Below are 23,537 nucleotides of genomic sequence, written 5' to 3' on the forward strand. Positions count from 1 at the left end.
TTAAGGAAACTAGACGGCACTATTTTTGTTTTATTTTTCATTACGGACAGAAAGGGGCACAACTCCAACACTCCAACATCATTTACAAACACAGTAGGTGTGTTTTGTGAGTCCACCAGATCAGAGGCAGTAGGGATGACAAAGCGTTATATTGACAGGTGCCATAATTCTGTCCTGCTTGAGCATTCTAAATGTAACGTGTACTTTCGTGTGTCAGGGAAAATGTAAGGAGTAAAAAGTACATTATTTGCTTTAGGAATGTAGTGGAGTAAAAGTAAAAGTTGTCAAAGATATAAATAGTAAAGTACAGATTCCCCAAAAAACAACATAAGTAGTACTTAAAAGTATTTTTACTGAAGTACTTTGAGAAAATATACCTCAATAGAAAATTACTTAAGTTTAAGTGAAAGTCACCCAGTAAAATACTACTAAAAGTCTAAAAGCATCTGGTATTAAATGTGCTTAATGTAGTGGTGGAAAAGGCACTCAATTTTCATACTTGAGTAAAAGTAAAAAAGTGAAAGCTATACATCAAATTTCTTATATAAAGCAAACCAGATGGCATGATTTTCCCGTTAAAAAAAAAGTTGGGGACAGTCAGGGGTACACTCAGACATTTACAAACACTGTATTTGTGTTTAGTGAGCACGCCAGATCAGAGGCAGAAGGAATGACAACACATTATATTGATAGGTGCTTGAATTGGACCATGTTGCTATTCTGCCTGAGCAGTCGCAATGTAACAAGTACTTTTGGGTGTCAGGGAAAATGTATGGGAGTAAAAAGTCCGTTATTTTCCTTAGGAATGTAGTGGAGTAAAAGTAAAAGTTGTCAAAAATATAAATAGTAAAGTACAGATACCCCAACAAAAACTACTTAAGTCATACTTTACATTACTGGTTGTGAGAAAATAGTTGACACCATACAGTTGATAAAATATTGTATCTGTATTCTGAACACTTTAATAGCTCATTCACTACTAGCTATTGTAGCATTCTTTACTGACTGGATTCCTGTATACTAATACAGTATAACTGTAGATTGACTTCTGCAGCTAAAACACAAATAGTCAATGCACTTCTACTGTAGAAATCTTAGCGTTTAATTCCAGTAAGTGTACCTTATTTCCAGTAAATTGACCTTTACAGCTTTGTTTCTAGCCAAGTGAGATGAACCAGTTGATATTCCAGTATAGGGGGATTCATGGACAAATAGAAGCCAAATGTATGATGTCACATCCTGCTCTGAAGGACAGGAAGTTGTGTGGAGGTCTTGCTGTCTAAAAAAAGACATGGGATCCGTACCAGGAAGTCTTAAAAGCAGGAATAATTAGTGACGGTGACATGCAGGACACAATGAAACTGAGCAACAGAGTAAAATCTAAAAACATAGATTTATTTGGCAGTAAATGTACAACATTATTTTATACATTCTATAGGTGTCGGGTCCATCATACATGCCTTAAATAGTTTATAGATGATTTTCTTTAGAAAAATATTAGTGACTTCTAGAATAAAAAGCACCCATTTCAGAGGTATCTTAGTACCAGTGTTGAAATACTCCAAAGTCCAAACCTCTCCATACAACAACTCTTGAATGTATAAAGCACAGGCTATGAACATGAGAAGTTGTCATGAGTACAGACAGTATAAATGCTATAGAGTAAGTGTGTGTGTGAAGGGAGAACACATTGTCCAAAGACAATGAGATTAGATGTATGAGGGACAGCTGACAAAAGACTACATGTATGACAGACAGCTGACAAGAGACTACATGTATGACAGACAGCTGACAAGAGACTACATGTATGACAGACAGCTGACAAGAGACTACATGTATGACAGACAGCTGACAAGAGACTACATGTATGAGAGAAACTTGACAAGAGACTACATGTACGAGAGACAGCTGACAAGAGACTACATGTATGAGACAGCTGACAAGAGACTACATGTATGAGACAGCTGACAAGAGACTACATGTATGAGAGACAGCTGACAAGAGACTACATGTATGAGACAGCTGACAAGAGACTACATGTATGAGACAGCTGACAAGAGACTACATGTATGAGAGACAGCTGACAAGATACTACCTGTATGACAGACAGCTGACAAGAGACTACATGTATGAGAGACAGCTGACAAGAGACTACATGTATGAGAGACAGCTGACAAGAGACTACATGTATGAGAGACAGCTGACAAGAGACTACATGTATGACAGACAGCTGACAAGAGACTACATGTATGACAGACAGCTGACAAGAGACTACATGTATGAGAGACAGCTGACAAGAGACTACATGTATGAGAGACAGCTGACAAGAGACTACATGTATGAGAGACAGCTGACAAGAGACTACATGTATGACAGACAGCTGACAAGAGACTACATGTATGACAGACAGCTGACAAGAGACTACATGTATGAGAGACAGCTGACAAAAGACTACATGTATGAGAGACAGCTGACAAGAGACTACATGTATGACAGACAGCTGACAAGAGACTACATGTATGAAAGACAGAGCTGACAAGAGACTACATGTATGACAGACAGCTGACAAGAGACTACATGTATGACAGACAGCTGACAAGAGACTACATGTATGACAGACAGCTGACAAAAGACTACATGTATGACAGACAGCTGACAAAAGACTACATGTATGAGAGACAGCTGACAAGATACTACCTGTATGAGAGACAGCTGACAAGAGACTACATGTATGAGAGACAGCTGACAAGAGACTACATGTATGAGAGACAGCTGACAAGAGACTACATGTATGACAGACAGCTGACAAGAGACTACATGTATGACAGACAGCTGACAAGAGACTACATGTATGACAGACAGCTGACAATAGACTACATGTATGAGAGACAGCTGACAATAGACTACATGGATGAGAGACAGCTAACAATAGACTACATGTATGAGAGACAGCTGACAAGAGACTACATGTATGAGAGACAGCTGACAAAAGACTACATGTATGAGAGACAGCTGACAAGAGACTACATGTATGACAGACAGCTGACAAGAGACTACATGTATGAAAGACAGAGCTGACAAGAGACTACATGTATGACAGACAGCTGACAAAAGACTACATGTATGACAGACAGCTGACAAAAGACTACATGTATGACAGACAGCTGACAAAAGACTACATGTATGACAGACAGCTGACAAAAGACTACATGTATGACAGACAGCTGACAAGAGACTACATGTATGAGAGACAGCTGACAAGAGACTACATGTATGAGAGACAGCTGACAAAAGACTACATGTATGACAGACAGCTGACAAGAGACTACATGTATGAGACAGCTGACAAGAGACTACATGTATGAGAGACAGCTGGTGTATTTGTGGTTTTCATTTTTTAATTGGGTGAGGAAAACAGAAGAGTTAAAAAACGTTTACAAAATTGGACGTTTCCAAGAGTTGTTGTCCATAGTGACCTTCTCCAACCTGTCTGTCTGTGTGTTTTACTTGATCTCCCCACAGTCCGTGATGGCGATTTTCTTTACCACACCACCGTCATGACAACCAAAGGATTCCATCTTGAAGACTACCTCCATGCCCTCCTTCACCTGACCAAAGACCACATGCTTATCATTCAACCTGAGAGAGATGGAGAGAGAGAGGTGCAGTCACCAGTGAAGCTGACTAAAATGGGAATTATTCTAAAACACAACTGTGTGTCTAACCGGTGTCTAAAACAACCTACCATTCAGTTTTAACTGTGCAGATGAAGAACTGAGAACCGTTCGTGTTCGCCCCTGAATTTGCCATGGATAAGATACCTAAAACAAAGGAAACATCAGAGCTTGCAGTATAGTACCAGTTAATTCATGTACATCGTCAATTGTATACTGAACAAAAATATAAAACGCAACATCAAATCCAATTGTATGTCACATGTGCCGAATACAACCATGAAACGCTTACTTACAAGCCCTAAACCAACAATGCAGTTCAATAAATAGAGTTAAGAAAATATTGACTAAATACAAAATAAACAATAATAACTAACACATTAAAATAACAATAACGAGGCTATATACGGGGGTACAGGTTAGTCGAGGTCATTTGTACAATTTCAAAGATTTTACTGAGTTACAGTTTATATAAGGAAAGCAATCCATTTAAATAAATAAATTATGCCCTAATGTATGGATTTTTCATAACTGGGAAGGAGAGCAGTCATGGGTGAGTCTGTGAGGGCAAAATAACCACCCACTGGGGAGCCAGGCCCAGCCAATCAGACTGAGTTTCTCTATTACAGACAGAAATACTCCTCAGCACCCCCGACCATCCCTCAGATGATCCCATAGGTGAAGAAGCCGGATGTGGAGGGCTGGCGTGGTTACACATGGTCTGCGGTTGTGAGGCTGGTTGGACATGCTGCCAAATTCTCTAAAACGACATTGGAGGCAGCTTATGGTAGAGAAATTAACAATACATTCCCTGGCAACAGCTCTGGTGGACATTCCTGCCAATCCTGCCAATTGCACGCTCCCTCAAAACCTGAGACATCTGTGGCATTCTGTTGTGTGACAAAACTGCAGATTTTAAAATGGCCTTTTATTGTCCCCAGCACAAGGTGCACCTGTGTAAATATCATGCAGTTTAATCAGCTTCTTGATATGCCACACCTATCAGGTGGATGGATTATCTTGGCAAAGGAGACATTCTCACTAACAGGTATATTAACAAATTTGTGCACAACATTTGAGTGAAATAAGCTTTTTGTGCATATGAAAAATGTCTGGGATTTTTTTTTTCTTCAGCTCATGAAACAAACACTTTACATGTTGTGTTTATATTTTCGTTCAGTGTATATGCACACACAATATGACTATCAAGGCTTCCATTTCTCCAAACTTTGTTTCTGTGAATCAAGTCCTTTAACATAATAAATCGATAGGAACACTGTGGGGTAACTGGCTGTAGGGCATTGAGCAGCAGCTAGAACACATCTGGATTGGGTAAAGGTCTATTTCCAGGTTGTCATTGTGCAAGAGAACACACCCTGAGCTGAAGAAGTGTCCATTTATCAACATGGGGTTAAGGTTTAGTAACAAAAAAAATTGTATGCTAGATGGGATGTTGACTTGCTTGGAAAGTAGGTAATTTGTACCGTATTGAAATAACCTGTCTGTGTAGTTAATAACGCCATCTAGTGGAGAGGAGAGCCTTACAACAACTCTTCAACGCATGTTTTACACACTAGGGTCAACTAACCATTGTCTACTGTCTTCTATTACATTTTTCCCCTAATTTATAGAGCATGGATCCAACAACAACGGTGGATGCATAACCAGGCTAGCCCAGTACAGCTCAGCCCAGTTTAGATCAGCCCGGTACAGCTCAGTTTGGCCCTAATGTGTGATTAAGGGAACAGAGGTCAGAGACAGAGGAGTTCGCTGGTTTAGTGATCTAACATACCTGGCCCATTGTGTTTCAGTTTGAAGTTCTCGTCTTTAAACTTGGTCCCGTATATGGACTTCCCTCCCGTCCCGTTGTGATGCGTGAAATCTCCTCCCTGAGGGCAGAGAGTGAGTTAGTGCTCTTACTTTAAGACAACACAACCACACAACATTGTAAATAAATACAACCTTCATAAGGGCTGTCCACGTATAGTAGTGTAATGAAACAGGCAGGGAGAGTGAGCTTGTCCGCAGTGGTCGGTAAACCCTCAACTTTCTGGCCAAAAGCCCTGGGTCACTACACTTACTCCCTCCTTTCAAAGAGCATGTCCTCAGGCTAGCCTTAACAGGACGACACCTTACTGGAACGCGATCACCGGCCTAGCACATCTGTGGGGTCCGATCACGTCTGACACCAGTGTAATGAAACAGGCAGGGAGAGTGAGCTTGTCTGGGAGTGGTCGGCAAACCCTCAGACTTTTGGCCGGTAGTCCTGTGCGCCATCGCTTGTGTCACAAAAGCATTCTGCAGTGGCAGAGTCGATATCAGAGCTTATAAACAGGGTCGCTACAGTAGAGATACATTCTGCAGTGGCAGAGTCGATATCAGAGCTTATAAACAGGGTCGCTACAGTAGAGATACATTCTGCAGTGGCAGAGTCGATATCAGAGCTTATAAACAGGGTCGCTACAGTAGAGATACATTCTGCAGTGGCAGAGTCGATATCAGAGCTTATAAACAGGGTCGCTACAATAGAGATACATTCTGCAGTGGCAGAGTCGATATCAGAGCTTATAAACAGGGTCGCTACAGTAGAGATACATTCTGCAGTGGCAGAGTCGATATCAGAGCTTATAAACAGGGTCGCTACAGTAGAGATACATTCTGCAGTGGCAGAGTCGATATCAGAGCTTATAAACAGGGTCGCTACAGTAGAGATACATTCTGCAGTGGCAGAGTCGATATCAGAGCTTATAAACAGGGTCGCTACAGTAGAGATACAATTTCAATGAGGGACCAAAATATTTCAATCGTTGCAGAACACAGAGTGTGAAAGTGAAGGCCAAACAAGACTGTTTACATAGAACTATAGGTTTCTCTATGACAAGGTTTCCCAAACTCAGTCTTGGGGTCTTCCATGGGTGCACATTTGGGTTTTTGCACTAGCACTACACAATTGATTCAAATAACTAACTCATCATCAAGCGTTGATTATTTGAATCAGCTGAGTGAGTAGTGCTCGGGCAAAAACGAACATGTGCACCCATGGAAGACCCCAGGGCCGAGTTTGGGAAACCCTGCTCTATGATAAGGTAAGCCCGGATACAGTACCTGACACATGAACTCAGGAATCACTCTGTGGAACACTGATCCTTTGTATCCAAAGCCATGTTCCCCAGTGCACAGTGCTCTAAAGTTCTCTGTCAGAAAACAACATCAATTCACTACTAAGTAAAATACAATGTAAAGTTATACAGTGCAGGATTTTATTTGTTGTCATTGTCCAGGTAAGTCTCATTGACTGGCTATTTCTATAGAACACAAATCAATGTTTACCTGCTGTTTTGGGCACAGCAGCTGCATTCAACTGTAATGAAATGTCAATAAAGGACAATGTCAGGTTAGTTAGGTAGATAAGCAGGTTTAATGTATTGATTGGTTCCCATGATTATTTATAGTCTGTCGTTTTCTATGGCTAAACAATGTATTGATAGCCAGCTAGTTAGATAATAGCCTTTGTTGCTAGAAGCTAGCTGGATAGTTTTACCCTTTTCTCTACATGAACATGCTTGGTTGAACACACTAGCCATAGCAATCTTATCAACAACCCAATCAGCTCATTATCCTTTTAGCAGAAAGAGGGTTGTGACTGTAGTTAAAACCAACTGCAAATGAATGGGCTTAGCTACTTCAACAACTATGCATGGCTACCTATCTAGCTAGCTAGATAACTATTTTAACTAGCTAAGCAAGCTCTGCTGGACATGCCGTAAAATGAACCGTCAACTTGTGCAGAAAATAGCGTTATTCTATGTAGGTATGTGTATCTGCCTTTTTACTGTTATTTTGTGTAGCTAACTTAGGTAACGTTAGCTGGCTAATGTCAGATTTAGCTGGCTACGGGGTCCGCATCTACGCTACGTTAGTTAGCAAGCTACCTCTATAATGATTCGTCCCAGAGGTTCGTTGTCAGCTGCGATGTCAAAATACACGACTGGATTTTTGACGGGTCCAGACGAAAACAACCTGGTCGCAGCAATTGCCAAAGAGCAATATTTTATACGATTTTTCATTTGCAACATCTTTGCATAGTTGTCAACATGAAGTTCCGAGGATGGGGGTGTGTACACATGACGTCTCTAAGACCCCAACAGCGACTCAGAATGATGACGTTGTGAACATAAACATATTTGTATTTTTATTTAACTAGGGCCGTCAGTTAAGAACAAATTCTTATTAACAATGACAGCTTACAACGATCAAACCCGTACGACGCTGTGCCAAATGTGCGCCGCCCAATGGGACACAATCACGGCCGGTTGTGATACAGCCTGGATTCGAACCAGGGTGTCTAGTGACGCCTCTAGCACTGAGATGCAGTGACTTAGACCGCTGCTAGTCCATGAAAAGTATTAATACATCTCTGTCTACAATATTAAATAGTATTTTCGTTGTAATTGTCAATGTCTTATTCTGCTCTCCATCAAAGCCCCAATACATACATCTAGTTAGCATAACAAAACAATCCCCATCAAATTCCATCCGTTTAAGCTAGATACATTTCAAATAAATGTTTTATGCTTCAAGGGGTCTTAAAAATAACAAAATGATCCTTGGTATGACCTTAAAACAATGTTATATAATTTAGATAATCCCCTCACCCCCCTTCAGTTTATACAGGGTTTATACATGTCGTCCCTAGGAGGGGTGCGTCACTTGAGTGGGTTGAGTCACTGACGTGGTCTTCCTGTCTAGGTTGGCGCCCCCCCTTGGGTTGTGCCGTGGCGGAGATCTTTGTGGGCTATACTCGGCCTTGTCTCAGGATGGTAAGTTGGTGGTTGAAGATATCCCTTTAGTGGTGTGGGGGCTGTGCTTTGGCAAAGTGGGTGGGGTTATATCCTGCCTGTTTGGCCCTGTCCGGGGGTATCATCGGATGGGGCCACAGTGTCTCCTGACCCCTCCGGTCTCAGCCTCCAGTATTTATGCTGCAGTAGTTTGTGTCGGGGGCTAGGGTCAGTTTGTTATATCTGGAGTACTTCTCCTGTATTATCCGGTGTCCTGTGTGAATTTAAGTATGCTCTTTCTTTCTCTCTCTCTCTCTCTCTTTCTTTCAGAGGACCTGAGCCCTAGGACCATGCCTCAGGACTACCTGGCATGATGACTCCTTGCTGTCCCCAGTCCACCTGGCCATGCTGCTGCTCCAGTTTCAACTGTTCTGCCTGCAGCTATGGAACCCTTACCTGTTCACCGGACGTGCTACCTGTCCCAGACCTGCTGTTTCAACTCTCTAGAGACAACAGGAGCGGTAGAGATACTCTCAATGATCGGCTATGAAAAGCCAACTGACATTTACTCCTGAGGTGCTGACCAGTTTCACCCTCGACAACTACTGTGATTATTATTTGACCCTGCAGGTCATTTATGAACATTTGAGCATCTTGGCCATGTTCTGTTATAATCTCCACCCAGCACAACCAGAAGAGGACTGGCCACCCCTCATAGCCTGGTTCCTCTCTAGGTTTCTTCATTTTGGCCTTTCTAGAGAGTTTTTCCTAGCCACCGTGCTTCTACACCTGCATTGCTTGCCGTTTGGGGTTTTAGGCTGGGTTTCTGTACAGCACTTTGAGATATCAGCTGATGTAAGAAGGGCTATCTAAATAAATTTGATTTGATGAGTTAAATAACTATGTGTTATAAACAGCCTCTTCCTTTTTAGGGTAATTTCAAATGGTGCATGCATGTAATGTGTGTTTTGCTTGTGAGAGCCTTATTATATAACTATCATATTGTTATAAAGGGTCTTTATAGATCCAGAATTCTCCACTGTGATTTTGTCTGGTGGTTGATGATGCATTTAATGTGGTTAAAGTTACATAGGACATAGAACTTAAGATGTATTAGAAAACCAAGGTCAGGAGTTTCATCTGAATACATATTTATTAGATAAATATTAGGATGTCACGTCATCTAACTACATACAGTTTTGCAAGACTAAAAATCACAATTCATTTTTTTCTGACCAGTTTAGAATATGAAATGACTGTACACAGAATGTACAAAACAAAAAAGACAACTGCCACTTGGTGTGCCAATCACTTCAGATTGTACCTTGGAAGTAATATTTTTTGCCTAATTGTGTAAAAACTGTAAATTTGCCAAAATTGTACAAACTGTAAATTTGGTATCAACAATCTTTAGGAACCACTCATGGTTCCCACGTCCCGATTTATTCCTCAAAATTATCTTTATTATGTTGTTGTAGTAGTAGCACCTTTATAAAGTACACAAGTAATAGAGAAATACACAGAAGTTTTACACAAAGGGAAACAAATGTTTCTTTTTTTCTCCTTTTCCAACACCCCCATGTTTGAGAAGTAGATAAAGTATCTTACATGAATGAACATGTGGTTGGAGACAGAGGGCTGTACAGACTATCAAACACAGACTCCATTTCCCACAATTCAACAGTCTCTTCTGACAGGAGGATGCAAACTTTACAAATTCTAAATACACAATGCGCATCATTGCCCCGTGTGGCGAAAATGTCTACATTTCTGTAAGTTAATGTATCTCTCTCTATCTGTCATTTACACTATGTACATGCATCCCTCAGAGACCCTCCAGACCCTATTCCTGCATGTTAGTGACAGAAAACAGAGGGCAGGGGATCACATCTCCCATTTTCTTTAAATGAAAATACATTGCACCCTCTAACACACTCCACTTGTGTCCATTGACTGTACATCTACAGTTTGGTGTGGAGCCTGAACCTCGGACAAGGCGTATCGAGAGTAATGTTGATAGACCAGACTTCAGCATCATGTCTACACAGATCTAAAGATAGACAGGGCAGGGGAGTTAAAATACCTCACTGTGGCAGTGCATTGTCTTCAACAAACAGACATTGACACAGACAGACAGACAGCCTAAAATATCGTAGGGTCAGTTGTATTCAGGTGATTCAACCAGCGTTGGGGATCATTCTTAAGTCCTAAAAATATCCACCGATTGAGAAGTCTTCAATTTCATTTAGTAGCCTACATGATCTGAAGTAAACCAAATTATGATTATTCTCACAGTCACTGAATAATTACAGAAAATAACTTAAAATAGGAGAACAATATCAAAAATGCTACGAGGATAGAATAATACGCATGATGATCTTGTGTTGTACAAAACAGGATTCACAAAAATAAAAAATAACTCACATTCAATTCCAGAGGGTATTACAATTTAGACTTGACTTAAACAAAAATGATAGAGGGTCAAGTCACTTTCCTCTACTTTTCCCCAATACATTAGCAAACATTTTTAAAGCATATATTGTCAGGATGGCAACCATTTTAAAGTATTGTCTTTATAAACCATTGTGGTTCCTTTTGAACAAAAGTTGACAAAATACAGTTTAACAGTAACAAGACATAGGAAATGCAGTGCAACCACACATCTGTTCAGAACACTTTTTGATGGGCTCCCCAAGTGTATGGTTTTGATGTATTGTGTAACCTTTATTTAACTAGGCAAGTCAGTTAAGAACATATTCTTATTTACAATGACGGCCTACCCCAGCCAAACCCTAACCCGGAAGACGCTGGGCCAATTGTGAGCCGCCCTATGATACTCCAAATCACGACCGGTTGTGATACAGCCTGGAATCTAACCAGGGTCTGTAGTGACGCCTCTAGCACTGAGATGCAGTGCCTTAGACCATATTATTCTTACATTATAGTAGATGTCCAAGCTAACTCCTTCTACAAACTGTAGGATAACTTTGGTGATGCATCACGCATGGCCATTTTCCAATGAACAGAAGAAATAAAACAAACATGAAAAGAAAAAAGATGGACATTAGCCAAAATCATTCCTTTGCAAAAAAATGTCAAATAAAATCATGATAAAAAAATGCAATGGCTAGAATGGTTCTGGCTAATCTAGAACAAAGACCATTGGCACACATGCACTTCTTAACACCACACAGTATGGTTACAGGAGCAATTGCAGGCCTGTAGAACAGAGGAAGTCTCACGTTAAAGAGGGATCTGGCTCTATTAGAATGGCCGACTATCTTTTGCAACACTAGCTGTGTCTCTATGATAGACTAAATAAGGACGGACTCTGTACTTCTCTTTTTCTATCACTCTCATCTTCACTCTTTCTCTAGCACATACACACACACACAGATACACACATACTTCTCCATCATTCTAAGCCAAAACAAATGTTTTTGTAAAACATACTTTTGCATAGCCCACTGTCCGATATGGCATTGTACTTAACACGATACAGGGGCGATACAGACTGAATAGAGTTAACAATGCTGATTCTTATGTAGACTGGGTGGGCTAGCTAGCTAGGTTAGGATCCTCATCCACAGGCCTTGGTCTCTCCTCCCAGGGCTCTGCCTGCCATGTGGTGTGACCCACCATCGGTTGTGCTTCAGTTAGACTGGATGGTACGTACCCAGTGATGACGGACGTCCCGTTGGAAATACACACTATGAGCTAAAGGTCAGAGGTTATAAGAACACACTGTAGGTCAAAGGTCAGGGGTTAAAGGCTGTGGTCTCAGGGGGTCAGGGCTTGGAAGAACACACGTCAAAAGAGGATAGATATAAACACTGGCTAGGACAAGAAGATGACTTTTCTTCCCTATTCATGTATTGTTTTTCCTTTTTTTGTATAAGGGGGAAATAAGGACGATACAAAATGCTACAACACTTTTCCCTAAAAGCTCACACAGAGAGTTCGGCCTGTGTGACGTCCTACACATAGAACGTGATTATTAGCTGCACAGTTTAAGTTGGAAAAGACAAGAGATAAAATATCACTGAAGGGGTAGACAACCGACTTGGCCGTCGATGTTGTCGGCCGGAGGAGCTCCGCAGCGGAGCAGTGTAAAGAGTCTTTACACAAGGAAGAGTGTGTGTGAGGAAGAGGAAGTGAGGTCATGAGTGCATTTCCTGTTTCCAAACTCTGTCACACACAGTGTCCACTCCCTGTCATCCTCATCATCGCCTCATGTTCTGACAGATGACCTCAGCGTTGCTCCTATGCCACCTACACGTCTTTGTTTGTGTGTGTGTGTGACTTGACGATGTCCCCACTGCCAGTCCAAATGAGGACGACGGTGTGTCTATGGACTCTATGGAGAGTCCAGCTGGTTGGACACACCCTGTGGTGTGTGTGTCTGTCTGTGGAGAAGGTTTGGGTTCGGCTCGAGCGGTGAGGGAGGTGAAAGGTTAATTGTTCTCGAAGAGGGAGAGGAGGTCATCGTTGCTGTTGGAGGGGAGGTCTGGAGGATCCAGATAGGACAGGAGCTCGTCTGGGTTGGCCAGCTCTGGAAGCAGCTGTAGAGAGAGAGAGAGAAAGAGAGAGGGAGGGAAAGAAAGGAAGAGGGAGGGAAAGAGAGGGAGAGAGAGCGAGAGAGAAAGAGAGTGAGAGAGATGGAGCGAGAGAGAAAGATATAAGGGAAGAGATACGCATTGTCATTAGACTTCTCACTTCTATCCAAAGAGTCCATTTAAACAACTAAAGGTATGAACATACTATAGCAGTTGACTTTTCCCATCAAACCATAGTTAGGCAATGAGAAAAGGGTCCTTGCTATCCAGAATCCTTGGGATGTCCCAAATTTGACCTTACCCCATTGAAGTTGAAATGTAATATAGTTATGTGTAAGAGTTAAGGTTAGGTAAGGGTTATGGCTAGGATTTAGGGAACGGCCGTCCCAAGGATCTTGGGTTGCACTCACAATGAGATAAGGTTTAGCAGACGATGCTAACGCTACTTAAATGATGTTCGCATCCGTAAGCACGATGTCACAATGAAGTCACACTTACATCTAGGGAGGGCTCAGGCATGTCACCACTAATTTGACCTTCGATGCCCGAGGACGAGTGGTTAAAGTTCATATCGCCATGCGGGCGACTGTTCTGGCCTTGCTGCTGTTGGGGAGTTGGGGCCTGCTGGCGAGGGGGCTGCAACGATTGGCTGCTGTGATGCAACGACTGCCCTGCTTGGCTGCCACCGTGATGTAACGACTGGCTGTTGGGGTGAGGAGGCACGTGTGCGCTCTGCTGTTGCATGGAATTATGGTGCTGATCAGTGGTGGAAGGATGAGACATCTGAGGAGAGAGAGAGATAGGGAGGGAGACAGAGAGAGACAGAGATATGGAGGGAGAGAGATAGGGAAGGAGGGATGGAGAGAAAGAGAGAGACAGAGAAAGGAGTGTGGTTTAAAGTAAGCTCGGAGCTGACATACAGAGGGTGACATGAGCAAGACTGCCAAGACACGCTGTGCACAATGCCAATGCTGACGTGATCCAGATCAGTGCTTTTCTTTGACAGGTCTTACAAAATTACAACAACCTATACGAGATTATTTACAACGGTGTGCAAGTATTACTATTCCTTTCATACGACACTTTTTGTACTCTGCACCTGGGAAATGTTTGGATGTGGGTATTTGACTTTTTCTATGAGGATTTTCAACAACTCTGGTGTGAGCCCTGGTGGTTGGTGGTGGAGGTGTAGGGGACTTACGGGGTCGTTGATGCCGTGGCTGAGGGGCTTGTCCTGGGATAGGAGAACCCCAGGAACGTCTGGGAGGTGGGACAGCTGAGGGGGGTTGATAAAGTCACTCATGGGGGATCCTCCTCCCCCTCTCAGTCCACCTCCTCCTCCTCCCCCGCCTGAGGGGTTACCGTGGGGGAAGTCAAAGTTCCCGTGGCCGTGGTAATTGTTGCCTAGCAGCACAGAAAAACACAAATAAGGGCAGAGATTTCTTAAGTTGTTTTACCTACCTTAGTATGACTGTAGTTGCTCTGGATAAGAGTGTCTGCTAAATAACAAACATTTAAAATGTAAATGCAATATCTGAATTCTGAAAATGGTCATTACCTGGGCCTCTGGGGCCACCGTACTCCCCTGGGTTTCCCCCTGGGCCGCCTCCCCCGTGCTGAGCAGGGCCTGATGGGTAATGGGAGGGGCCAGGGCCCAGCTGGGCGATCATCTCCATGACGTTGGGCATGGTCATCTGGGAGGGGCTCATGGTCTTTAAGCGTTTGGCCAGCGGTCCATCAGGGTCTTCTTTAATATGGAGGTCAGACTTGATGGGCACCGGCCGCCAGCTACACGTTGGGTCAATGGTCACCTCCTCAAACTCCGAACTACGGGAAAAGGAAGGGGACATTTTTATACAGTCCGATATTGTGGAAAAGTCCAGTATGGTAGTAATATTGGGAATACTGGAAAAGAACATGAAGCACTGTAGGTTGAAGAAGGGAATATTTATGGTCCTAGACACTATAGAAATACTGGTGGGAATACTGGAAAAGAACATGAAGCACTGGAGGTTAATAATAATAACTATTATTAGTAATAAGGAAGAATAATACATACTTCTGGATGGCGTTGAGGATTCCCCACATGTACTGGTCCACCTCTAAACCCTCTAACAATGCAGTTTTACTGCGATGAGAAAGAGGGAGGGAGGAAGGGGAGCGAGAGAGAGGAGTGGAGGAAGGAGATGGAGGGGGAGAGAGAGATGGAGGGGGAGAGATGGAGGGGGAGAGATAGATGGAGGAGGGGAGAGAGAGATGGAGGAGGGGAGAGAGAGATGGAGGAGGGGAGAGAGAGATGGAGGAGGGGAGAGAGATGGAGGGGAGAGAGAGATGGAGGGGGAGAGAGAGATGGAGGGGGAGGGGGAAAGAGAGATGGAAGGGGAGAGAGAGATGAAGGGGGAGGGGAGAGAGATGGAGGGGGAGAGAGAGATGGAGGGGGAGAGAGAGATGGAGGGGGAAAGAGAGATGGAGGGGGAGAGAGAGATGGAGGGGGAGGGGAGAGAGATGGAGGGGGAGGGGGAAAGAGATGGAGGGGGAGAGAGAGATGGAGGGGGAGCGAGAGAGATGGAGAGGGGGCAAGAGAGAGGGCGAGAGAGGCATTATTTTAACTAATTCAAAGAGGAGACATAACTTTATTGACAAAACATAGTTTGGAAATGGTCACCACATACTTGCACACAGGACACCTCCACGTCCCCCTCTCACAGTTCAGCTGCAGATACCACTCCAGATCAAAACACTGGAAGACAAAACACTTATCAGAGTCATGTATTTCCTAAACAGGGGAATATTGTATGATCTGTCAGGTGTATTGCTTCAAGACCAGGTTAGCCCACTGAGCTAAAGCCAAAGCATTAGCTCTGTGAGCTAACATGAGTCTTCAGGTCTCAGGCAAGTTTACTCATCACAGTGTGGTTCACTGAACAACTTGTGCTATAAAGACTTTCCTGGTCTAGACTTTCCTGATCTAGACTTTCCTGATCTAGACTTTCCTGGTCTAGGTACACAGTCAGCGGAAACCCGTGTCCTTTGTAAAATATACTCCATTTACATGTTTGTCATTTAGCAGACGCTCTTATCCAGAGACTTACAGTTAGGGTTAAGTGCCTTGCTCAAGGGCACATTGACAGATTGTTCACTTAGACGGCTTGGTGGTTCAAACCAGCAACCTTTCGTTTACTGTCCAAACGGTCTTAACCGCTAGGCTACCTGCAGCCCTTTAAGACAGGCAATGTGTGTATAAAAAACATACCCTTTCCTGCCATCCTACCTGTACGTGTTTGCAGTCATGCCCCCTGGCAGGCAGCTGGATGCGCCTGAAGGTGATTGGACATTTGAGGGAGACTTTGATGGCGGTCTGCTCAACGCCGTCCTCCCCGTTTAGACTGGTGTTACCCGACGAGGCCACTACGCTGCTGAAGTTCCTCTTAACTGGAGGGAGGGGAAAGGAGGGAGGGAGGGAGGGGAAAGGAGGGAGGGAGGGGAAAGGAGAGAGGAGGGAGGGAGGGGAAAGGAGGGAGGGGAAAGGAGGGAGGAGGGAGGGAGGGAAAGGAGGGAGGGGAAAGGAGGGAGGAGGGGGGAGGAGGGAGGGGAAAGGAACGAGGGAGCGAGGGGAAAGGAAGGAGGAGGGGAAAGGAGGGAGGAGGAGGGAGGGAGGGGAAATGAGGGAGGAGGGAGGGAGAGAGGGGGAAGGAGGGACGAGGGAGGGAGGGGAAAGGAAGGAGGGAGGGAGGGGAAAAGCGGGAGGGAGGGGAAAGGAGGGATGGAAAAGGAGGGAGGAGGGAGGGAAAAGGAGGGTGGGAGGGGAAAGGAAGGAGGAGGGGAAAGGAAGGAGGGAGGAAGGGGAAAGGAGGGAGGAGGGAGGGAGGGGAAAGGAGGGAAGAGGGAGGGAGGGGAAAGGAAGGAGGGAGGGAGGGGAAGGAGGGAGGAGGGAGGGAGGGAGGGGAAAAGAGGGAGGGAGGGGAAAGGAAGGAGGGAGTGAGTGGAAAGGAAAGAGGATGGGAAAGGAGGGAGGGAGGGGAAAGGAGGGAGGAGGGAGGGAGGGGAAAGGAAGGAGGAGGGGAAAGGAAGGAGGAGGGAGGGAGGGGAAAGGAGGGAGGAGGGAGGGAGGGGAAAGGAGGGAGGGAGGGGAAAGGAAGGTGGGAGGAGGGAGGGAGGGAGGGAGGGAGGGGAAAGGAGGGAGGTGAAAGGAGGGAGGGAGGGGAAAGGAGGGAGGAGGGAGGGAGGGGAAGGAAGGAGGAGGGGAAAGGAAGGAGGAGGGAGGGAGGGGAAAGGAGGGAGGAGGGAGGGAGGGAGGGGAAAGGAGGGAGGGAGGGGAAAGGAAGGAGGGAGGAGGGAGGGAGGGGAAAGGAGGGAGGAGGGAGGGAGGGAGGGGAAAGGAGGGAGGAGGGAGGGGAAAGGAGGGATGAGGGAGGGAGGTTGCTCTTTAATTATTTGTTACTTTTATTTCTGATTCTTATTCATATTTTTTAAACAGCAATGTTGGTTAGGGGCTTGTAAGTAAGCATTTCACTGTAAGGTCTACTACACCTGTTGTATTCAGCATTTCACTGTGAGGTCTACTACACCTGTTGTATTCAGCATTTCACTGTAAGGTCTACTACACCTGTTGTACTCAGCATTTCACTGTAAGGTCTACTACACCTGTTGTATTCAGCATTTCACTGTAAGGTCTACTACACCTGTTGTATTCAGCATTTCACTGTAAGGTCTACTACACCTGTTGTATTCAGCATTTCACTGTAAAGTCTACTACACCTGTTGTATTCAGCATTTCACTGTAAGGTCTACTACACCTGTTGTATTCAGCATTTCACTGTAAGGTCTACTACACCTGTTGTATTCAGCATTTCACTGTAAAGTCTACTACACCTGTTGTATTCAGCATTTCACTGTAAGGTCTACTACACCTGTTGTATTCAGCATTTCACTGTAAAGTCTACTACACCTGTTGTATTCAGCATTTCACTGTAAGGTCTACTACACCTGTTGTATTCAGCATTTCACTGTAAGGTCTACTACACCTGTTGTATTCAGCATTTCACTGTAAAGTCTACTACACCTGTTGTATTCAGCATTTCACTGTAAGGTCTACTACACCTGTTGTATTCAGCATTTCACTGTAAGGTCTACTACACCTGTTGTATTCAGCATTTCACTGTAAGGTCTACTACACCTGATGTATTCAGCATTTCACTGTAAGGTCTACTACACCTGTTGTATTCAGCATTTCACTGTAAGGTCTACTACACCTGTTGTATTCAGCATTTCACTGTAAGGTCTACCTACTACACCTGTTGTATTCAGCATTTCACTATAAGGTCTACTACACCTGTTGTATTCGGCGCATGTGACTAATTCAATTTGATTTGACTGATGGCATATTCTTGCACAGAAGATTGATGTAAAGGTAGTAAAGTAGTAGTATAGTACAGTATATTATAGTTGTAGTATAGTACAGCATAGTAGTGGTAACATGCTCTTGGTGATGCAGTGTTCTGCATGCAGGAGTCAGAGTTACAGTTAAACAGGGTAAATGCCCTACTACAACAGCAGTATAGCAATAGTAACATACTCTTGGTGATGCAGTGTTCTGCAGGCAGGAGTCTCTTCTTCAGGAGCCCTTGCAGGACGGAGCGGACTGAAGGCCTGTGGACCAGCTGCAGCACAAACAGGTGCGACTGCACATAGAGAAAATACATGAAGACATAGAGACCTAAATAAAGAGTGGGTCACGAACAGTGAATTCTCTACAGACAGCAGTAGTTCTACTATAGTGTGTTAGCTTCTACACCTTCTGTACACATCACAGCACAGAGGTGTCTCAACCAATCATAGCATCGCTATGTTGACCGGCCATATAACAGAAATTCAACTGAATAACCACTGAATAACCACTGAATAACCACTGCCAAGTTTATATGCAACAGGGGTAGTTACAAAGAGTTGAAAACATTAAGCCAGATGTTATTTAACATTTCCCTTGTATCCTTTGTTCTGGATGTTCTTTTGGATGGTGTACTCACACAGCAGCAGGCAGTGACAGTGATCTGGATGGTGTTTCTGCCGGGCTGGCACACTTGCTTCAGGTGCAAGGGTTTATGGGACGTCTTGTTGTCGCCTCGCTCGATGGTCAGGGGCGTGGCGTTGACACTGACCTGGAAGGAAGAAGGACAGCTTGTGTGTGTGTACACGTGTGACCATGTGTGTGCATGAGTATGTGTGTGTGTGTTTCTGAATGAATGAGAGTTTGTGTGTGTGTGTGTGTGTGTGTGCTGACCTGGACGGAGGCAGGCCAGTTGGTGTTCATCTGTCGGTCCTCGTGGTGGTAACACTTGAACTGAAGCTCCAGGTCTGACCTAGTGGGGTCAAAGAGCAAAGGGCAGAGGTCAATATAGCCAAATACAAAATAGTTTTTCTGAATCCACTCCTCATGGACACCCAGCCAGGACTGCACAGTTTTGTTCCAGCCCAGCACTAGCACACCTGATTCAGTTGGTCAAGGGTTGGTAATAAGCTTAGTTGAACGTTCCGTAGACCTTTCCTGCAGTCAATGACTAAAGGCTCCCTCTTTTTTACTCATATTATTCATATTGTCATTATTCAGAAATAAAATAAAAATGTTAAATCCAGTGTTTCTATGTCAAACGGTTTAATTATATTTCTTTGTCTTCTGTGTTGTGTAATATTTGGATGCAAACTAAAAATGGAATACATTTCAACTCTATATCTGACATGGTACAGGTGACTTATTTTTTTAAGTCCATAACCATGTGTGTGAGGTGGATACTTTAGTTTCAAAGTAGATTTGTTGAAGACTACCAAGAACCACACTGTGTCTGAGGTGGATACTTTAATTTCAAAGTAGATTTGTTGAAGACTACCAAGAACCACACTGTGTCTGAGGTGGATACTTTAATTTCAAAGTAGATTTGTTGAAGACTACCAAGAACCACACTGTGTGTGAGCCTGATTTAGCCCACTGCAGTAAAAGGTTACATTCTCAGGACTGCAATTGGTCAATATTGTCCAGGGAATGTTAACATCATGGTTGCCATGGATAGGCCATTCTATTAGAGGAAGAACATTTGTAGAGGTACAGAAAAAGACTCCATGGACGGTCGAATGTGTGTGTGTCTGTCTCTCCATATCTCACCTCCACATGAGTGTCTGATGTACCGACGGTCGCAGGTGGTAGACGTGATTACTGACGGCGAGGTTGTGTTCCAACCGGAAAGGTTCCAATACCACGCCGTCCCGGACCGGGAAGGTCAACCGCAGCTCCTCGTTGGGATTGGCTGATTGGAGCGGAGAGACAGGACAGGAAGATAGGACGTCAGCTTTCCGTTTAAATGTATCTGTGGTATCTGTGGTAGTGGGGTTAGAGTTGTATACTGGTTGATTAACAGTCACACATACAGTAGACAGTGGCTGGGGCACCGGGATATCACTGGGTGGTATTACCCTGACTAACACGTGGCTGTACATTCCTAAGGTTAGATGCTATAGGAGTCAACAACAGCCATGTATTAGGGCAGCATGTAGTAGTGATCAGGGTTGGGCTCAAATCCATTTCATTTCCAGTCAATTCAGAAAGTAAAACAAATTCCAATTCCAAATGTTCCCAATTAAAAAGCATTGAAGAGAATTGGAAATGTAGTTTCATTGTACTTCCTGAATTGAAAAGGAATTGAGCCTAACCTTGGTGATGTAGTGGACTAGTCGTGTCAGTGGCTTTGTACTGTATCTCATGAAATAGAAGCATCAATGTTCTGCTAATACTTGTTGGACAGGCTTTGTTGTATTTTCAGCCACAGGTATCTAAGGAGCTACTGACAGCATGGAATAGCTCTGCTGTGTGTGTGTGTGTGTGTGTGTGTGTGTGTGTGTGTGTGTGTGTGTGTGTGTGTGTGTGTGTGTGTGTGTGCATAATTCCATACTGTACATTCATACACACTACATATACAAAAGTATGTGGACACCCCTTCATGAGTGGATTTGGCTACTTCAGCCACACCGTTGCTGACAGGTGTATAAAATCAAGCACACAGCCATGTAATCTCCATAGACAAACATTGGCAGTAGAATGACCTTACTGAAGAGTTCAGTGACTTTCAACGTGGCACCATCATAGGTGCCTTTCCAACAAATCAAATTGAATCAAATCAAATCTCACCGTGTAATGCTTACTTACGATCCCTTAACTAATAATGCAGTTCAAGAAATAGAGTTAAGAATATATTTACTAAATAAACTAAAGTATAAAAATAAATAAAAAGTAACAGAATAAAATAACAAGGCTATTTACAGGGGGTACCAGTACCAAGTCATGTAGGTAGGGGTCTAGTGACTATGCATGGATAAGAAACAGGAGGGGGGGGTCAATGTAAATAGTCCAAATAGTTTGATTAATTGTTCAGCAGTCTTATGGCTTGGGGGTAGAAGCTGTTATGGAACCTTTTGGACCTAGACTTGGCTCTCCAGTACCGCTTGCCGTGCGTTAGCAGAGAGAACAGTCTATGACTTGGGTGATTGGAGTCTTTGACCATTTTTGGGGCTTCCTCTGACACGCCTAGTGTATAGGTCCTGAGTGGCAGGAAGCTTGGCCCCACTGATGTACTGGGCCGTACACACCGCCCTCTGCAGCGCCTTATGGTCAGATGCCGAGCTGTTGCCATACCAAGCAGTGATGCAACCAGTCAGGATGCTCTCGATGGTGCAGCTGTATAACTTTTTGAAGATCTGGGGACCCATGCCAAATCCTTTCAGTCTCCTGAAGGGAAAAAGGTGTTGTAGTGCCCTCTTCACGACTGTCTTGGTGTGTTTGGATCATGATAGTTTATTGGGGATGTGGACACCAAGGAACTTGAAACTCTCGACCCGCTCTACTACAGCCCTGTCGATGTGAATGGGGGCGTGTTTGGTCCTCCTTTCCGTGTAGTCCACGCTCAGCTCCTTTCTCTTGCTCACGTTGAGGGAGAGGTTGTTGTTGTCAGTTGGTCAAATTTCTGCCCTGCCAGAGCTGCCCCGGTCCATTTATTTTATTTAAGTGTTTTTATTATGAAGTGGAGCAATAACGGCTCAGCCGCGAAGTGGTAGGCCACACAAGCTCACAAAACAGGACCGCCGAGTGCTGAAATGCGTGGCGCATAAAAATAGTCTGTCCTTGGTTGCAACACTCACTACCGAGTTCCAAACTGCCTCTGGAAGCAACGTCAGCACAATAACTGTTCGTTGGGAGCTTTATTACATGGGTCATCGCCGCCATTGGACTCTGGAGCAGTGGAAACGCATTCTCTGGAGTGATGAATCACGCTTCACCATCTGGCAGTACGACGGACGAATATGGGTTTGGTGGATTCCAGGAGAACGCTACCTTCCCCAATGCATAGTGCTAACTGTAACGTTTGGCGGAGGAGGAATAATGGTCTGGAGCTGTTTTTCATGGTTCGGGATAGGCCCCTCAGTTCCAGTGAAGGGAAATCTTAACACTACAGCATACGATGACATTCTAGACGATTCTGTTCTTCCAAATTTGTGGCAACAGTTTGGAGAAGGCCCTTTCCTGTTTCAGCATGACAATGCCTCCGTGCACAAAGAGAGGTCCATACAGAAATGCTTTGTTGAGATCAGTGTGGAAGAACATGGCTGGCCTGCACAGAGCCCCGACCCCAACCCCATCAAACACCTTTGGGATGAATTGGAACGCGGACTGCAAGTCAGGCCTAATTGCCCAACATCAGTTGCCGGACCTGACTATTGTTCTTGTGGCTGAATGGAAGTAAATCCCAACAGAAATGTTCCATAATCTAGTGAAAAGCCTTCCCAGAAGAGTGGAGGCTGTTATAGCAGTAAAGAGGGAATGAGATGTTCAACGAGCAGGTGCCCACATACTTCTGGTCATGTAGTGTACATTCATTAATTCCTGTGTTTGTGTGTGGATGCTCCAGTGTAATTACTCACTGGGAGGTGGAAGCACTGTCATATTTGGTTTCATGTCTGGTGGGAACGGCGGCTTGACATCCGGGTTGGGCGAGAGGTATGGAGGCATACTGCTTCCGGGGGTCATGGGAGGTGTGGGATTACCAGGCACCGGGGAGTGGGGGTAGTTACCTGGCCTGGGGGCCTGCAGAGAGTGGGAAGGAGGGAGGGGGAAGGGGAGAGAGGGAGAGTGAAAGAGAGAGGAGGAAAGTGATACGTGTTATTAAAAAAACATGAGAGATAGAGAATTCAAATAACTCTGTTGGAAGTTCCATTTGCTTAGACCCAAACCCATATTAACAAAGGAGAGAGCACATACCCCGTTGCCTTGACTATATGAGTATACACCACCAGAGAAGTTGCTGTTCTGACCATTGAATGGCTCTTGCTGTGAAAGAAACAGACATCAATGATTAAATGTACAACTGCACAACGGGAAAAGGAGCAAATGGTAGATCAAATCAAATCAAAATCAAATCAAATTTTATTTGTCACATACACATGGTTAGCAGATGTTAATGCGAGTGTAGCGAAATGCTTGTGCTTCT

General features: G+C 44.1%; 3 protein-coding genes across 20 annotated transcripts in view; 1 reads left to right on the forward strand and 2 right to left on the reverse strand.

Moving 5' to 3' along the window:
• zcchc24 (zinc finger, CCHC domain containing 24) overlaps positions 1-9,352 on the forward strand; it is an 87,076-nt gene extending 77,724 nt beyond the window's left edge. For both annotated transcript variants that reach the window (XM_036986783.2, XM_090242293.1), the window contains one exon: positions 8,783-9,352. In XM_036986783.2, the coding sequence (XP_036842678.1) occupies positions 8,783-8,826 (44 nt within the window). In that variant the 3' untranslated portion in view covers positions 8,827-9,352. The remainder of the gene's footprint in view (positions 1-8,782) is intronic.
• On the reverse strand, positions 1,375-7,943 carry ppifa (peptidylprolyl isomerase Fa). Of its 4 annotated transcripts, none has more exons than XM_021613479.3 (6): positions 7,607-7,943; positions 7,005-7,035; positions 6,780-6,868; positions 5,467-5,563; positions 3,746-3,821; positions 1,375-3,639 (listed from the first exon to the last, which is right to left on the reverse strand). In XM_021613479.3, the coding sequence occupies exons 1-6, from the start codon at positions 7,748-7,750 to the stop codon at positions 3,504-3,506; spliced, it is 573 nt and encodes a 190-aa protein (XP_021469154.1). In that variant the 5' UTR covers positions 7,751-7,943; the 3' UTR covers positions 1,375-3,503. The 4 variants fall into 4 exon arrangements, 2 of the variants coding, with proteins under 2 accessions (XP_021469154.1, XP_036842695.1); XM_036986800.2 differs by having other exon boundaries at positions 1,375-3,608; positions 7,607-7,839; XR_016497523.1 differs by having other exon boundaries at positions 2,453-3,639; positions 3,746-4,434; positions 7,607-7,829.
• A 234-nt stretch (positions 9,353-9,586) lies between the features above and the next one.
• The window catches only part of zmiz1a (zinc finger, MIZ-type containing 1a), a 226,251-nt gene continuing 212,300 nt past the window's right edge, over positions 9,587-23,537 (reverse strand). For 7 of the 14 annotated variants that reach the window (XM_036986835.2, XM_036986832.2, XM_090242241.1 and 4 more), the window contains 13 exons: positions 23,309-23,377; positions 22,972-23,134; positions 20,165-20,306; positions 19,289-19,367; positions 19,035-19,166; positions 18,584-18,689; positions 16,280-16,440; positions 15,681-15,748; positions 15,068-15,136; positions 14,567-14,835; positions 14,210-14,412; positions 13,507-13,791; positions 9,587-13,014 (listed from right to left, as the gene is read on the reverse strand). In XM_036986835.2, coding sequence (XP_036842730.1) covers positions 12,907-13,014; positions 13,507-13,791; positions 14,210-14,412; positions 14,567-14,835; positions 15,068-15,136; positions 15,681-15,748; positions 16,280-16,440; positions 18,584-18,689; positions 19,035-19,166; positions 19,289-19,367; positions 20,165-20,306; positions 22,972-23,134; positions 23,309-23,377 — 1,854 coding nt within the window. In that variant the 3' untranslated portion in view covers positions 9,587-12,906. Of the gene's footprint in view, positions 13,015-13,506; positions 13,792-14,209; positions 14,413-14,566; positions 14,836-15,067; positions 15,137-15,680; positions 15,749-16,279; positions 16,441-18,583; positions 18,690-19,034; positions 19,167-19,288; positions 19,368-20,164; positions 20,376-22,971; positions 23,135-23,308; positions 23,378-23,537 lie in introns of all 14 variants that reach the window. The other 7 variants (XM_036986831.2, XM_036986812.2, XM_090242225.1 and 4 more) reach the window with 1 other exon arrangement.

The sequence above is a fragment of the Oncorhynchus mykiss genome, chromosome 1 (assembly GCF_057628025.1).
Source record: "Oncorhynchus mykiss isolate SJ-2025 chromosome 1, ASM5762802v1, whole genome shotgun sequence".
Taxonomy (NCBI): Eukaryota; Metazoa; Chordata; class Actinopteri; order Salmoniformes; family Salmonidae; genus Oncorhynchus; species Oncorhynchus mykiss.

Excerpts from the sequence above, each read along its gene's own strand:
- ppifa (XM_021613479.3), bottom strand. The coding sequence starts at position 7,750 with ATGTTGCAAATGAAAAATCGTATAAAATATTGCTCTTTGGCAATTGCT. Across the intron at positions 6,869-7,004 it reads TGCTGTGCCCAAAACAGCAG|AGAACTTTAGAGCACTGTGC; the intron begins GTAAACATTGAT and ends GTTTTCTGACAG. Across the intron at positions 3,822-5,466 it reads ACTGAAACACAATGGGCCAG|GTATCTTATCCATGGCAAAT; the intron begins GTATGTTAGATC and ends CCTTTGTTTTAG.